General features: G+C 40.0%; 1 protein-coding gene across 1 annotated transcript in view; it reads left to right on the top strand.

Moving 5' to 3' along the window:
- Positions 1–2,958: 2,958 nt before the first annotated feature.
- LOC118405953 overlaps positions 2,959–16,946 on the top strand; it is a 20,433-nt gene continuing 6,445 nt past the window's right edge. The window contains exons 1-18 of the mRNA XM_035805806.1: positions 2,959–2,989; positions 3,658–3,900; positions 5,166–5,408; positions 6,811–7,051; positions 7,209–7,321; positions 8,755–8,997; positions 10,389–10,629; positions 10,789–10,901; positions 11,195–11,227; positions 11,890–12,132; positions 12,482–12,601; positions 12,763–12,879; positions 13,186–13,302; positions 13,434–13,550; positions 14,267–14,383; positions 15,391–15,507; positions 15,786–16,214; positions 16,803–16,943. Coding sequence (XP_035661699.1) covers positions 2,959–2,989; positions 3,658–3,900; positions 5,166–5,408; positions 6,811–7,051; positions 7,209–7,321; positions 8,755–8,997; positions 10,389–10,629; positions 10,789–10,901; positions 11,195–11,227; positions 11,890–12,132; positions 12,482–12,601; positions 12,763–12,879; positions 13,186–13,302; positions 13,434–13,550; positions 14,267–14,383; positions 15,391–15,507; positions 15,786–16,214; positions 16,803–16,943 — 3,019 coding nt within the window. The remainder of the gene's footprint in view (positions 2,990–3,657; positions 3,901–5,165; positions 5,409–6,810; positions 7,052–7,208; positions 7,322–8,754; positions 8,998–10,388; positions 10,630–10,788; positions 10,902–11,194; positions 11,228–11,889; positions 12,133–12,481; positions 12,602–12,762; positions 12,880–13,185; positions 13,303–13,433; positions 13,551–14,266; positions 14,384–15,390; positions 15,508–15,785; positions 16,215–16,802; positions 16,944–16,946) is intronic.

The following is a 16,946-nucleotide window of genomic DNA, read 5'->3' as shown; positions in this document are numbered from 1 at the left end:
GCAAATGTTGGGAGTTCCATTCTTTTGGTATTTGTTGGTATAAAGATGACCGTTGATTGATAAAACAAGACAAGCTTCATTTACATAATCTATCAGGAAAGGCCATGGTTATAGCCTTCTTTGCTACTATATTACTTTCACAGTTTGAACAACTTTTGATGATTTGAGTAGAGAGAATAGTCAACTATGTTAATTATGCAAATCTGTTTTTTATGCAAATTTTTTAAAGCTGATGAGGGCTGCTCGGAGGGTGAACGCCAGTGTTGGGATGGCTCGTGCCTCCTCGCAGATTTGTGGTGTGATAGAAGGGACCATTGTCCGCAAGCAGAGGACGAGATGGACTGTTGGGGTAAGTCCTATGGATTAATGGCTTTGGGGGATAGTTATCATGTTATAACATCCGTTATGTCAGCATGCTAAAGTGGTAGTTATATTGTATAATCTACTGAGTCAGGATAGATTGGGGATGCTCCCTGCTAATATCATCCGGTGTCCATCCGAACGGGACCCACTGGTGCTTTCCGAGAAGCTGGGGTCATTCGGAAATCAAAAATCAAATAAATTCAAACAATACATCCATTTACACAATTACATTTCGGCCGAATACGAGTAGTCAGTTCAGCGCCCGGGAAAATCAGTAGTATGCAACGTTACCATTTTCATTTTGTCTTTAAACGGAACATGCTACTGTCTAATGGAAAGTTCAGCCGTGTGTTAATCTGGGTAATTTTTGGGCGACGCCTCAGATTTTTTATAATGTAGATATTGCATAATGATAAAATGATGTCTTAGAAGACAACAAAATACACAAAATGTAAGAAACTTCGTTCTTTATCTCTGAAATTCGTTGTGTAGCTTTCGAACCCCATAGTGCCCCACCGGTGCCACAAGAGAAGCGAGCTACTGTCTGCGTACCGCGGTCAAATGGGTTTCCCGCTTTATGATTGGCAGCTTGTTTTACACTTGTTTCTCATGCAAGTTTTTTCTTTCTTAAGCTGAAAGCTGCTTGGAGCATGAACGCCAGTGTTTGGACGGTTCGTGCATCCCTGCAATGTTTTGGTGTGATGGCTTTTATGACAACTGTCCACAAGGAGAGGACGAGTCAAACTGCTCAGGTGAGCACCATCAACGATAACTGGATAAATTAAGAATATTGGTGTTATGCAATTTGATGATTGGACACAGTACATTAATTAATAAAATATTGTCATATCCATTCCTAGAGTAGCTTTGAAGCTGTTTCACATGACAATCTGGTTTGATAATATAAATTAGATATCTCGATATGAAATATGAAAATATGATGATTGGAAACGTTATCATATTAATCAATGACATATCTTAATCATCAATTCCCTAGATCACCATCAAATCAGTTTATTCTACAGCTGTTTCATGTGACAATCTTGTTTTTTTTTCAAGGTAATGGCTGTTTGGACATTGAACGCCAGTGTTTGGACGGTTCGTGCATCCCTGCACCGTTTTGGTGTGATGGTATTTTAGAGCACTGTTTGCAAGGAGAGGACGAGTCAAACTGCTCAGGTGAGCATCATAAACGATAACTGATTTAATGAATTAAGAATATTGGTGTTATGCAATGTGATGGTTGGAAACAGTATATTGATTAATGAAATATTGTCATATCCATTCTTTGATCACCATCAAAGTAGTTTTGAAGCTGTTTCACATGACAATCTGGTTTGATAATATAAATTAGATATCTCGTTATGAAATATGAAAATATGATGATTGGAAACGTTATCATATTAATCAATGAATTATCTCAATAATCCATTCCCTAGATCACCATCAAAGTAGTTTATTCTATAGCTGTTTCATATGACAATCTTGTTTGTTTTCCAAGCTGATGGCTGTTCGGACATCGAACGTCAGTGTTTGAACGGTTGGTGCATCCCTGCAGAGTTTTGGTGTGATGGATTATTTGAGAACTGTCCGCAAGGAGAGGACGAGTCAAACTGCTCTGGTGAGCACCATAAACCGATTTGATAAATTAGATATCACGTTACGAAATAAGATGATTGGAAACGATATCACATATCAATCATTGAAATATTGTAATATTCATTCCTAGATCATCATCAAAATAGCTTATCTTGCAGCTGTTTCACACGGCAATGTTGTTTGTTTTCCAAGCTGATGGCTGTTCGGACATCGAACGTGAGTGTTTGGACGGGTGGTGCATCCCTGCAGAGTTTTGGTGTGATGGTATTTATGAGCACTGTCTGCAAGGAGAGGACGAGTCAAACTGCCCTGGTGAGTATCATAAACGACAACTGATTTGATAAATTAGATATCGCGTCATGAAGTATGATGACGGGAAACGTAATTAAAGTTGTAAATGAAATATCGTAATATACATGTCTTGATCGCCATAAAGAAGTCTATTTTGAAAATCCAAGATGGCCGCCACATCTGGAAATGACTCTATTGTTTCTCATGGCAATCTTGTTTTCAAAGCTGAAGAATGCTGGGAGAGTCAACGCAAGTGTTGGGAAGGTCCGTGCATGCCTGAAGAGTTTTGGTGTGATGGTTTTAATGACTGTCCATACTCAGACGATGAGACAGACTGCCCTGGTGAGCAACCGCTGCTTGCTGTTTTTTGTAAACTAGATATCGCGTGCCGAAACGTGGTGATGATTTGTATATGTTATGTAACAAACACTGTTGGTATGATGGTGGGGGGTCTGTTGCAGTTAATTAGCATGCATGTTATAGCATGCATGAAGATTGCCTTTGGCCGGAACGATTCATAACAATAGGTTATCTATAGCTATCTTCATGAAAAATGAAGTACTGTTTTTGGTATATATGTGTGTATGTAAGTCTAGGAACTACAATACGGCCAAACGTAAACAATTTGTAGTATTAGTGCAGCACTGAGGAACGTTGATCCTGTCGATTCCGTTTTGTTTCTGCATGACTCCCAAAATTATCACCATGACAGACGCTACTGCCACGCCTGAAGAAGGTGAGTAGGGAAAGCGTCATTATTTTTTGGCGTTAATTTCACTTATTAAAACTACTTTCATTCATACTAGGGACATACATTATCAAAATGATGACAATGATTATTGCCTATCCTCACCTCACCTATCCCTTGACCTCTGTGTAAGTCGTTGGGGCACCGTGAGACTGCCATGACGAATGTCAAAATTATGTACATTGGTTCTGTACGTAGCATAGGAATAGTTTTTGGTTGGGCCTGCCGATGCAATGTTATAGTGCATTGATAAGAAATGCTTTGTTCTTACCTGTCTAAATTCTGTGGTTCGTGTCCTAATGGTGGACGCAACCCCACCGAGTTGGGCCTAGTTTGGACATTGGATAAGGTCTTAACAATTACACGCCACTAAAAAAAGAACTTATAGCTTGTGTAAACAATGTCTAAAGTCGATATTATATAGCTTAAGTTTGCATGTACAAATTGGGACATACGTAAATCCAGGAAGATCAACAATAAAAGAATCTGACAGCAAATACTTAAGTATATTAGTGACAGAATGTGTCAATTTGTGAGTGTTTCCGAACGGACTATCTCGGTCGTTCAAACGAACGAGATATTCTCTTTGTTTTAGGAACTATATTATTCCTATAGATATATTACCTATTACTTATACCTCTTTTGTCTACCTTTAGACTGCCTGATTGGAGATGGAACATCCTACCGTGGAACAGTTTCTGTGACGGAATCAGGCAGGACGTGTCAACACTGGGACAGTCAGATACCACACGGACACGACAGGACACCCGCAAATTATCCGTCATCTGGATTGGAGCAGAACTACTGCCGGAATCCGGATGGAGAGCCATCCGGAGTTTGGTGCTACACCACGGATCCGACCCAGAGATGGGAGTATTGTGACGTGCCTGCATGTTCCGGTAAGGTCTGAATCTATAGGGTCTGGTCTTATGCTACTTTTATATCGAGAGAGTTTTCCGTCTGCGGAGAGCGAACCCCATCCCTGAACCGATGGACTGTAAAAATATTTGACATTTATAGTGTAAATGATGCCCTACTGTCCTCTTGGGTCAAAAGAACATGTAATGGAGAAGGTTCATGGAGATGTGTTCCATCCCACTATCTTTTACCAATCATGGGAAGTATAGACCTAGTATTCAAAATAAATTATACTGATGAAAAATACCTTGGCAAGTTACCCTCTTTTTACAAACAAATCATTTTTGCATGGCAGAGGGCGAATAAAGACTCCCCGAAGCCAATAACATCACAAGAAATTCAAAACGAAGTTATTTGGGGGTACATACATATGCATATTTTGTATAAGAGTAAAACTATATTCTTTCCAAATTGGATAAAAGCTGGTTTTATATACTTGAAGGATATACTATGCATGACAGATGGGTCCTGTTTCAATAGACTGAAGGAAAGACATACTTGGGTTTGCGAGTCGTTAAACAGGCTATTCCGAAATCTTGTAAAATGAATGAATATAGTATGTTAGAGGACGGAATCATTACCTGCTTGGTATATGCCGTATGTAAAGAAAACCATAATCTTAGATCATGTAAAAACATCTGATTTGTACGAAAACTTTATTCAACAGAAGTTTATACCACATTATATACAAAGGAGATGGGAAACAGTATTTGAGTGTAAACCAGTTTGGAAAAAAATGTATGGTATAACCAAACAAATCATGTGATAGGGAAACGGCTAGCACATATCAATTATAAAATTATGCATGAGATACTGTCCTGTGGAATGCTTTTGCTGACATGGAAAAATATGCCAAATGCTTTTGTTGAATGTCATTGTATTGAAGACTATGAACACCTGTTTCTGATGTGTAAGGGCTTGAAATTTTTCTGGAATAAAATTTGTAAATTGCCACGCCACTAAAAAAAGAACTTATAGCTTGTGTAAACAATGTCTAAAGTCGATATTATATAGCTTAAGTTTGCATGTACAAATTGGGACATACGTAAATCCAGGAAGATCAACAATAAAAGAATCTGACAGCAAATACTGAAGTATATTAGTGACAGAATGTGTCAATTTGTGAGTGTTTCCGAACGGACTATCTCGCTCGTTCAAACGAACGAGATATTCTCTTTGTTTAAGGAACTATATTATTCCTATAAATATATTACCTATTACTTATACCTCTTTTGTCTACCTTTAGACTGCCTGATTGGAGATGGAACATCCTACCGTGGAACAGTTTCTGTGACGGAATCAGGCAGGACGTGTCAACACTGGGACAGTCAGATACCACACGGACACGACAGGACACCCGCTAATTATCCGTCATCTGGATTGGAGCAGAACTACTGCCGGAATCCGGATGGAGAGCCATTCGGAGTTTGGTGCTACACCACGGATCCGGACCAGAGATGGGAGTATTGTGACGTGCCTGCATGTTCCGGTAAGGTCTGAATCTATAGGGGCTGGTCTTATACTACTTTTATATCGAGAGAGTTTTCCGTCTGCGGAGAGTGAACCCCATCCCTGAACCGCTGGACTGTAATTTTATTTTGACATTTATAGTGTAGATGATGCCCTACTGTCCTCTTGGGTCAAAAGAATATGTAATGGAGAAGGTTCATGGAGATGTGTTCCATCCCACTATATTTTGCCAATCATGGGAAGTATAGACCTAGTATTCAAAATAAATTATACTGATGAAAAATACCTTGGCAAGTTACCCTCTTTTTACAAACAAATCATTTTTGCATGGCAGAGGGCGAATAAAGACTCCCCGAAGCCAAGAACATCACAAGAAATTCAAAACGAAGTTATTTGGGGGTACATACATATGCATATTGTGTATAAGAGTAAAACTATATATATTCTTTCCAAATTGGATAAAAGCTGGTTTTATATACTTGAAGGATGTACTTATATTGCATGACAGATGAGTCCTGTTTCAATAGACTGAAGGAAAGACATACTTGGGTTTGCGAGTCGTTTGCCCTTAAACAGGCTATTCCGAAATCTTGTAAAATTAATGAATACAGTATGTTAGAGGACGGAATCATTACCTGCTTTGTATATGCCGTATGTAAAGAAAACCATAATCTTAGATCATGTAAAAACATCTGATTTGTACGAAAACTTTATTCAACAAAAGTTTATACCACCTTATATACAAAGGAGATGGGAAACAGTATTTGAGTGTAAACCAGTTTGGAAAAAATGTATGGTATAAATATACAAATCATGTGACAGGGAAACGGCTAGACATATCAATTATAAAATTATGCATGAGATACTGTCCTGTGGAATGCTTTTGCTGACATGGAAAAATATGCCAAATGCTTGTGTTGAATGTCATTGTATTGAAGACTATGAACACCTGTTTCTGAAGTGTAAGGGCTTGACATTTTTCTGGTATAAAATTTGTAAGTTGATTCACAATTGTTTTAAAGGAAATGTCAAAATAGATCTCAAAACCATCATACTAGGTCATAAAAACAGATTATACACTCAAAGTATCCGATGCTTATGTCACAATTAATTAATTGATTACTATAGCAAAATATGTCATATTCAAAAACTGGTGCAGAAACCAAAGTAAGGGAAATCAGACATGTGATATGTGCAGACCATTTAAAGCTGACTGCTTTCTGTATCCTAGCGATGTAAAGAAACAGCACACAGAAATGTCTTGTCACGCTTGGAATTAACGTTTATATTACGCTGTTCTGATTTGTAATGTACTGTGTTGTATTTTAAATAAAGCCTATTGAAAACAAAACGAAGCGGACTGTGGTGATCCTGTTGGTGCTCGTGGAATAACAAGGGCTTATCAATTATCCCCTCCGTAGATACAGCAGTACCGACCAGTGCTCCTGGATGTGGAGGTATCCTGACGGCTCCACCTGGAGGTACTGTGACATCGCCGAACTTCCCCGATGTCTACAACAACGATGAGACTTGTGAGTGGACTATCATAGTGCCAGAAGGAAGCATGGTTCTTCTCACGTTTGACAGCTTCCACCTTGAGGCGGATTTTGACTTTTTGACCATCTACGATGGAGGCAGTGATAGTGCCGCAGAGTTGCAGAGGTAAAAGCCTGAACGGCCAAACAATTTCCTTACATACTAGCTTCGTTCGGATGAGTAATAAGATGTGGATTGCTAGCTTCAGATTTCAACTTCATCATTTTCTGCATGCGTAACCTGAACAGAGAAAAGAATGTGTACGAGTTATTTTGATTTCTAGCTTGACAGGTGAAGGGTCAATCGACCCCATCAGCAGTACAGCTAACCAGATGTTCCTGAGATTTACATCTGATTCTAGTTTGGCGGCTCAGGGGTTCCAGTTCTCCTACACAGGTAAGGACTTTCATCACAGCGAGTGTATTTGCTCTGTTGCAGTAAATCAGCAATGCATGTCATAGCATGCATTAAAATTGTCTTTGGCTGGAACGATTCATAATAATAGGTTATCTATCTTCATAAAAATGAAGTCTTGTTTTTGGTATATATGTGTGTATGGAAGTAAGTCTAGGAACTACAATACGGCCCAACTTATACAACTTATATAACCTGTTACCTGTGTACCTAAATGTATTTAGCAGAGCATAAGAATCTCATAGTAATACTACCCGACATAGTTTGAACCAGTCTTTGAGAATTCCGAAAGTTAAACAAGAATCTGGGAAAAGAACATTAATTTTGCATATAGACTGGTGCAGAAAGCTGGAATACACTCCCACTATCTGTGAAAACTGCACCATCCACAAAAACATTCAAAACATTGTGCAAGAACATTGTGTGACTTCTGACCTCCATCCCCTTACGTTAACGACTTGGAACGGAAATGGATAAAAGTGACATGGTTTTGTTTTTGTTGTATTATGTAAATATTGTATTGTATCTATGTGTTATTTGTATATGTATCCAGGGCCTCCATGAAAAGCAGTGTCAGTCACTGATGGGAGCATACCCTGGTAAAAGAACACAGAAATGACTACATAGATATCAACTTGCAGCATTAGTGCAGCACTGATTGTTGATTCTGTTGATTCTGTTTTGTTTCTGCATTCATCCCAAAATTATCATCACGAAAGACGCTACTGCTCCTGACGTCACGCCTGAAGCAGGTTAGTAGGGAAAGCGTCATTATTTATTGGCGTTGATTTCACTTATTAAAACTACTTTAATTCATACTAGGGACATACATTATTAAAATGATGATAATGATTATTGCCTATCCTCACCTCACCTATCCCTTGACCTCTGTGTGGGTCGTTGGGGCACCGTGAGACTGCCTTGACGAATTTCAAAATTATGTACATTGGTTCTGTACATAGGAATAGTTTTTGGTTGGGCCTGCCGATGCAATGTTATAGTGCATTGATAGGAAATGTTTTTTTCTTACCTGTCTAAATTCTGTGGTTCATGTCCTACTGGTGGACGCAACCCCATCGAGTTGGGCCTAGTTTGGACATTGGATAAGGTCTTAACAATTACACGCCACTAAAAAAAGAACTTATAGCTTGTGTAAACAATGTCTAAAGTCGATATTATATAGCTTAAGTTTGCATGTACAAATTGGGACATACGTAAATCCAGGAAGATCAACAATAAAAGAATCTGACAGCAAATACTGAAGTATATTAGTGACATAATGTGTCAATTTGTGAGTGTTTCCGAACGGACTATCTCGCTCGTTCAAACGAACGAGATATTCTCTTTGTTTTAGGAACTATATTATTCCTATAGATATATTACCTATTACGTATACCTCTTTTGTCTACCTTTAGACTGCCTGATTGGAGATGGAACATCCTACCGTGGAACAGTTTCTGTGACGGAATCAGGCAGGACGTGTCAACACTGGGACAGTCAGATACCGCACGGACACGACAGGACACCCGCTAATTATCCGTCATCTGGATTGGAGCAGAACTACTGCCGGAATCCGGATGGAGATCCATTCGGAGTTTGGTGCTACACCACGGATCCGGACCAGAGATGGGAGTATTGTGACGTGCCTGCATGTTCCGGTAAGGTCTGAATCTATAGGGGCTGGTCTTATGCTACTTTTATATCGAGAGAGTTTTCCGTCTGCGGAGAGTGAACCCCATCCCTGAACCGATGGACTGTAAAAATATTTGACATTTATAGTGTAGATGATGCCCTACTGTCCTCTTGGGTCAAAAGAATATGTAATGGAAAAGGTTCATGGAGATGTGTTCCATCCCACTATCTTTTACCAATCATGGGAAGTATAGACCTAGTATTCAAAATAAATTATACTGATGAAAAATACCTTGGCAAGTTACCCTCTTTTTACAAACAAATCATTCGTGCATGGCAGAGGGCGAATAAAGACTCCACGAAGCCAAGAACATCACAAGAAATTCAAAACGAAGTTATTTGGGGGTACATACATATGCATATTTTGTATAAGAGTAAAACTATATTCTTTCCAAATTGGATAAAAGCTGGTTTTATATACTTGAAGGATGTACTATGCATGACAGATGAGTCCTGTTTCAATAGACTGAAGGAAAGACAAAATTGGGTTTGTGAGTTGTTTGCCCTTAAACAGGCTATTCCGAAATCTTGTAAAATGAATGAATACAGTATGTTAGAGGACGGAATCATTACCTGCTTTGTATATGCCGTATGTAAAGAATATCATAATCTTAGATCATGTAAAAACATCTGATTTGTACGAAAACTTTATTCAACAAAAGTTTATACCACCTTATATACAAACGAGATGGGAAATGGGTATTTGAGTGTAAACCAGTTTGGAAAAAATGTATGGTATAACCAAACAAATCATGTGATAGGGAAACGGCTAGACATAATTACAAAATTATGCATGAGATACTGTCCTGTGGAATGCTTTTGATGACATGGAAAAATATGCCAAATGCTTGTGTTGAATGTCATTGTATTGAAGACTATGAACACCTGTTTCTGAAGTGTAAGGGCTTGAAATTTTTCTGGCATAAAATTGGTAAATTGATACACAATTGTTTTAAATGAAATGTCAAAATAGATCTCAAAACCATCATACTAGGTCATAAAAAAGATTATACACTCAAAGTATCCGATACCTATGTCACAATTAATTAATTGATTACTATAGCAAAATATGTCATATTCAAAAACTGGTGCAGAAACCAAAGTAAGGGAAATCAGACATGTGATATGTGCAGATCATTTAAAGCTGACTTCTTTCTGTATCCTAGCGATGTAAAGAAACAGCACACAGAAATGTCTTGTCACGTTTGGAATTAACGTTTATATAGCGTTGTTGTGATTTGTAATGTACTGTATTGTATTTTGCATAAAGCCTGTTGAAAAAAAAAAAAAAGCGGACTGCGGTGATCCTGTTGGTGCTCGTGGAATAACAAGGGCTTATCAATTATTCCCTCCGTAGATACAGCAGTACCGACCAGTGCTCCTGGATGTGGAGGTATCCTGACGGCTCCACCTGGAGGTACTGTGACATCACCGAACTTCCCCGATGACTACAACAACGATGAGACTTGTGAGTGGACTATCATAGTGCCAGAAGGAAGCATGGTTCTTCTCACATTTGACAGCTTCCACCTTGAGGCGAATTTTGACTTTTTGACCATCTACGATGGAGGCAGTGACAGTGCCGCAGAGTTGCAGAGGTAAAAGCCTGAACGGCCAAACAATTTCCTTACATACTAGCTTCGTTCGGATGAGTAATAAGATGTGGATTGCTAGCTTCAGATTTCAAAGCTTCAACATTTTCTGCATGCGTAAGCTGAACAGAGAAAAGAATGTGTACGAGTTATTTTGATTTCTAGCTTGACAGGTGAAGTGTCAATCGACCCCATCACCAGTACAGCTAACCAGATGTTCCTGAGGTTTACATCTGATTTTATTGAGGTGGCTCAGGGGTTCCAGTTCTCCTACACAGGTAAGGAATTTGATTACAGCGAGCATATTTGCTCTGTTGCAGTTAATTAGCATGCATGTTATAGCTTGCATGAAGATTGTCTTTGGCCGTAACGATTCATAACAATAGGTTATCTATAGCTATCTTCATGAAAAATGAAGTACTGTTTTTGGTATATATGTGTGCATGTAAGTTTAGGAACTACAATACGGCCAAACGTAAACAATTTGTAGTATTAGTGCAGCACTGAGGAACGTTAATCCTGTCGATTCCGTTTTGTTTCTGAATGACTCCCAAAATTATCACCATGACAGACGCTGCTGGTCCTGACGTCACGCCTGAAGCAGGTGAGTAGGGAAAGCGTCATTATTTTTTGGCGTTAATTTCACTTATTAAAACTACTTTCATTCATACTAGGGACATACATTATTAAAATGATGATAATGATTATTGCCTACCCTCACCTCACCTATCCCTTGACCTCTGTGTGGGTCGTTGGGGCACCGTGAGACTGCCTTGACGAATTTCAAAATTATGTACATGGTTCTGTACATAGGAATAGCTTTTGGTTGGGCCTGCCGATGCAATGTTATAGTGCATTGATAGGAAATGTTTTTTTCTTACCTGTCTAAATTCTGTGGTTCATGTCCTACTGGTGGACGCAACCCCACCGAGTTGGGCCTAGTTTGGACATTGGATAAGGTCTTAACAATTACACGCCACTAAAAAAAGAACTTATAGCTTGTGTAAACAATGTCTAAAGTCGATATTATATAGCTTAAGTTTGCATGTACAAATTGGGACATACGTAAATCCAGGAAGATCAACAATAAAAGAATCTGACAGCAAATACTGAAGTATATTAGTGACATAATGTGTCAATTTGTGAGTGTTTCCGAACGGACTATCTCGCTCGTTCAAACGAACGAGATATTCTCTTTGTTTTAGGAACTATATTATTCCTATAGATATATTGCCTATTACGTGTACCTCTTTTGTCTACCTTTAGACTGCCTGATTGGAGATGGAACATCCTACCGTGGAACAGTTTCTGTGACGGAATCAGGCAGGACGTGTCAACACTGGGACAGTCAGATACCGCACGGACACGACAGGACACCCGCAAACTATCCGTCATCTGGACTGGAGCAGAACTACTGCCGGAATCCGGATGGAGACCCCTCTGGAGTTTGGTGCTACACCACGGATCCGGACCAGAGATGGGAGCATTGTGACGTGCCTGCATGTTCCGGTAAGGTCTGAATCTATAAGGGCTGGTATTATTAAATATTACAGTTCTATCCAGAAGTGTGCGGAGAGTGAGCGCTAAATGCTTATTATAACTTTGTAGTATCTTGCATTTGTTTCTTAGGTCAACCTTTATTTTCGCAAGGCGAGGCTTGCTTTGAAGATGAATTCCATTGCTTGTATGATTTGTTTATCAATAATGACTATTGTTGTAATGGGGAGTCTTTATAGTAACCAGTTTTGTAATAAAGACATTGTATTATTGTTGTTGACGTCACACTTCTAAATTACCAAAAAAGCAGAGTGTTTTGCAACTATTTCCTATACAAATCTTCATTGTATCTTTTCCCAAGATGGCGACTGCCTGGAGAGTGAACACCAGTGTTTGGACGGTTCGTGCATCCCTGCAAACGGTTGGTGCGATGGAGTACTTTTCGACTGTGTGCAAGGAGAGGACGAGTCGGACTGTGGGGGTGAGCAGCCAAGCCCTACTAGTTTTGTAACATAGGCAGTGCGTTCTGGAAAATAGAAGTCATATACCCGGAAACCCCAATACCAAATTTGAGATCTTTATGAGAGTTGAGTGTTTTGCAACTGTTTCCCATGCAAATCTTCTTCCTTTTCTTTTCCCAAGATGACGGCTGCCTGGAGAGTGAACGCCAGTGTTTGGACGGTTCGTGCATCACTGCAGACTGGTGGTGTGATGGAGAGTATGACTGTTCGCAAGGAGAGGACGAGTCAGACTGTGGAGGTGAGCAGTCTACTACGGCTTACTTTTGTTTTACATAAACATCGCGATCTTAAGTAGTGATCATCGACCAAATGACATCAAATTATGAAAATCTCCTGAAACGTTGTGGGTTACAATACAATGGAAAACAAAAGGGTCAAAATAAAACTTAGATGATTTTTTATTCGCAAACATCTTGTGGAAATCCCTGTAAAAATGATGAGAGTGGGTGGATTTTGACTAAAATGCTCCGATGCCCATTCTATATCTCTATCAAAGGCAAACTATTTTGCGTTTGTTTGCCATACCGATTTTCGTTTTTTCAAGGCTTGAATTGTTATGAGGACGAATTCCAGTGCTTGAATGGCTCCTGCATCTCTGATGACTATTGGTGTGATGGGGAGATCAACTGTCTCCAAGCAGAGGATGAGTTGAACTGTGGGGGTGAGCAATATATATCTTATTGTTTTTGTTTTTTTTTTTGTAAAATAGACATCGCCTTCTTTTAATTAAGTCACCATCGAAGTTTTTTAAACTGTTTCTCCTGCCAATCGTCCTTTTAATTTTTTTCCAAGGTGGCTGCCTGGAGAGTGAAAGCCAGTGTTCGGACGGTTCGTGCATCCCTGCAAACTGGTGGTGTGATGGACAGTATTCCGACTGTTCGCAAGGCGAGGACGAGTTAGAATGTGGAGGTGAGCAGCATACTGCGGTTTACCTTTTTTACATAGACATCGTGATCTTACGTAGTGATCATCGACCAAATGACATCAAATTATGAAAATCTCCTGAAACGTTGTGGGTTACAATACAATGAAAAACAAAAGGGTCAGAATAAAACTTGTGGTGTGATGGAGAGTATGGCTGTTCGCAAGGAGAGGACGAGTCAGACTGTGGAGGTAAGCAGCCTACTATGGTTTACTTTTTTTCACATAGATATCGCGATCTGAAGTAGTTATCATCGACTAAATGACATCAAATTATAAAAATCTCCTGAAACGTTGTTGGTTAGAATACAATGTTAAACAAAAGGGCCCAAAACAAATAAAACTTAGATGATTCTTTATTAGCGAGCATCTTGTGGAAATCCCTGTAAAAAATGATGAAAGTAGTAGACTATAGTGATCCGATGCCCATGTTAAATCGCTATCAAAAGCAGAATGTTTTGCATTTTTTCTCAAACCGATTTTCGTTCCTTAGGTCAACCTTTGTTTTCACAAGGCGAGGCTTGTTTTGAAGATGAATTCCATTGCTTGTATGATTTGTGCATCACTGATGGCTATTGGTGTAATTGGATGTCTATATTTAGACATCAAAATGTTGCGATGATGTCAGACTTATAGATGACCATTAAAGCAGAGTATTTTGCATCTGTTTCCCATGCAAATCTTCTTCATTTTCTTTTCCCTAGGTGACAGCTGCCAGGAGAGTGAACGCCAGTGTTTGGACGGTTCGTGCATCCTTGCAGACTGGTGGTGTGATGGAGAGTATGACTGTTCGCAAGGAGAGGACGAGTCAGACTGTGGAGGTGAGCAACCAACTTCTTTCTTAAATTTATTTCTCAGCTCAACCTTTCTTTTTTGCGGGTGAAGATGAATCCTGTGCATGTACGATTTCTGCACCGCTGATGACTATACACCTTTCTCACGTGGCGGTCAATGAAGCAAGCTTAAGGTGAGATCGTGTAGCGCAACGGCAGCGAGTTTGGCTTGAGACCGACTCGAGTTTGAACCCTGCCGTGCCTCCGATCTTGTGCCATTGGGAAAGGCAATTTACACGACTTTCCTCGCTGTACTTAGGTGAAGATGAGTACCTAGCTTCAGATAGGGCTGTCCCTCGGATAGGACGTTAAATGCATGGAGATCTCGTGTTTGGGGAGAGCCACACCCCACGCACGTTGAAAAAAAACACACGTGCGATGGTGTGTTGTGAGATGGTGCAAATCATTCCGTCTAGAATTGGCGATTTTCTACAAATCACCCGACTCCAGAAAGAATAGTGACGTATCAGTCACTAATGGCGATCTGTATAACTAAACCAAACCAAGCATACAAATCTCATTCATGAACTCAGCTCCCATTCATTACCACACAATTATTCCCATGCAATACCACACGAATTTTCACAATATAAGATCCAATAATAACTGTCATAACTAGTGTTATGAATCAAAAGATGAAGCATAGACTGAGTAGCGTCGACTGATCTCATAGTACCTAAGAGATGCAAAATAAAAACATAATAATGCAAATATTTGACGAAGATGCAGCCAATCTCTTATTGGTCGATGATTTCCAATTTGCCATGCTTTCATTGTTTGAACTGCTAATAATGATGGACAGTCTTTTGTTTGCCACATTGACCTCATTTTCGATCTATCATGGCCGCCAAGTGAGAAAGGTGTATTGGTGTGATGGGGAGTCTAACTAGTTTTGCAGTACAGACGTCGATGGTGTCAGGCTTGTAGATAACCATTAAAGAAGAGTATTTTGCAACTATTTCCCATGCAAATCGTCTGTTTTATCTTTTCCGAAGTTGGCGGCTGCCAGGAGAGTGAACTCCAGTGTTTGGACGGTTCGTGTATCCCTGAAGAGTGGTGGTGTGATGAGCTTTATGATTGTTCGCAAGGAGAGGACGAGTCAGACTGTTGGGGTGAGAAGCCAACTACGGCTTACTGGTTTCAAAAAATATACCTAATGCCATGAGATATCATTTAAATTGTCTCTTAGGTCTATACATAACTTCCCCCCAGTTTGATTGATGTTTAAAAGGGGCATTCCACTCTAGAAGGGGGAGGTGTTTTCCAATGCAATACCGACGCAATATTCTGACATTTACATTATGTATACAGGTTATGGTATTAATCATACAACTAAGAAGGGCATGGTACTGTAAATAGCCTCAAACAATTATCTTCATACACTTTTCAGGTGCGTGGGTGGCAAAACATCCTAATTGGGCAATTGATGCAACAGCAACCGAATGGCCCGACACATCTGGACCGGATAAGGTTCTTGACTTTGAGCCAGGCACTTTCTGGAACCCGATCAATCCAGGACCTTGGTACATCATCTTCGACTTACTGATGCCCTACACTCTCTCTGCGATCGGCATCGCCAACTACGGAGACATAACCCACGACGTTACAGCATTCAAGTTTCAAACATCAGCCAGTTCACATCCTTTAGATTGGATTGACGTGCTTGATTTCAGCGAATCCCCTGAAACCATGCCTGTGCAATTTTCCGTTGGGGGGTTCAATGCCACTAGTCGATTCTGGCGACTGTACATCACGGCAACTGGCCCGGACAACTGGCAACCTTGGTTAGTCGACGTGGGCTTTTATGGAATGGCAGCAGGTACGTTGGGTTTAGGGAGCATTAAACAATTCATACAATCTCTTCCCGTTGAGAAATAGTACGTGAAAATGATGTGTATCTACAAGTTGAAACCTGTATCAAATTTTTAGTTGTACAAGTGTGGACAAGAACTGGTGATGCACGAAGAGCATCAAAGCACATATGTATTTAGCGTTCTACATGAAAGCAAAATGCAATGAAAAATTGAGCTATTGAAACATAAATCCTTCGTTTTACTATTTTTACTTGGGATCCATCAAACGTACCCAATACGTTCAGTTTGGGCAGTGACAAACGCAAAGAAAGCTAAATATACTTACGCTATTACCCAATTTTGTGCAGGGTCCCAATTGGAAAAGAGGCCCTCCCAGGCAGTTTACAAGCTGTTTTTGTCACAAAGTTTCGGGCGTGACCCCTACGTAGCCCGGTGGAACACCTTGCGACTCCGGGGGTATTTTGGGACTTAAGATGAACCCTGGACCCGGTCGCAAATCAAAAAGACGCCGTGACATAAGAATGGGGTACAATTATTAGGGAACACAAAATAGCTGGCGAGCCATTCAGGTCCTTTAATCTTCCTGCATTCAGATCCGGGAAGTTTTCAGTGTGAGGAGAATGAACGCCAGTGCTCAAGCGGGTGGTGCATTTCCCCATCTTTGTGGTGCAACAATTTTTACCGCGACTGTCCGAATTCCGAAGACGAAGCGGACTGTGGTGATGATCCCGGGAGTT

The sequence above is a fragment of the Branchiostoma floridae genome, chromosome 18, assembly GCF_000003815.2.
Source record: "Branchiostoma floridae strain S238N-H82 chromosome 18, Bfl_VNyyK, whole genome shotgun sequence".
Taxonomy (NCBI): domain Eukaryota; kingdom Metazoa; phylum Chordata; class Leptocardii; order Amphioxiformes; family Branchiostomatidae; genus Branchiostoma; species Branchiostoma floridae.
The sequence above is the reverse complement of the archived record's forward strand: the minus strand, read 5'-3'. Positions and strand labels throughout refer to the sequence as shown.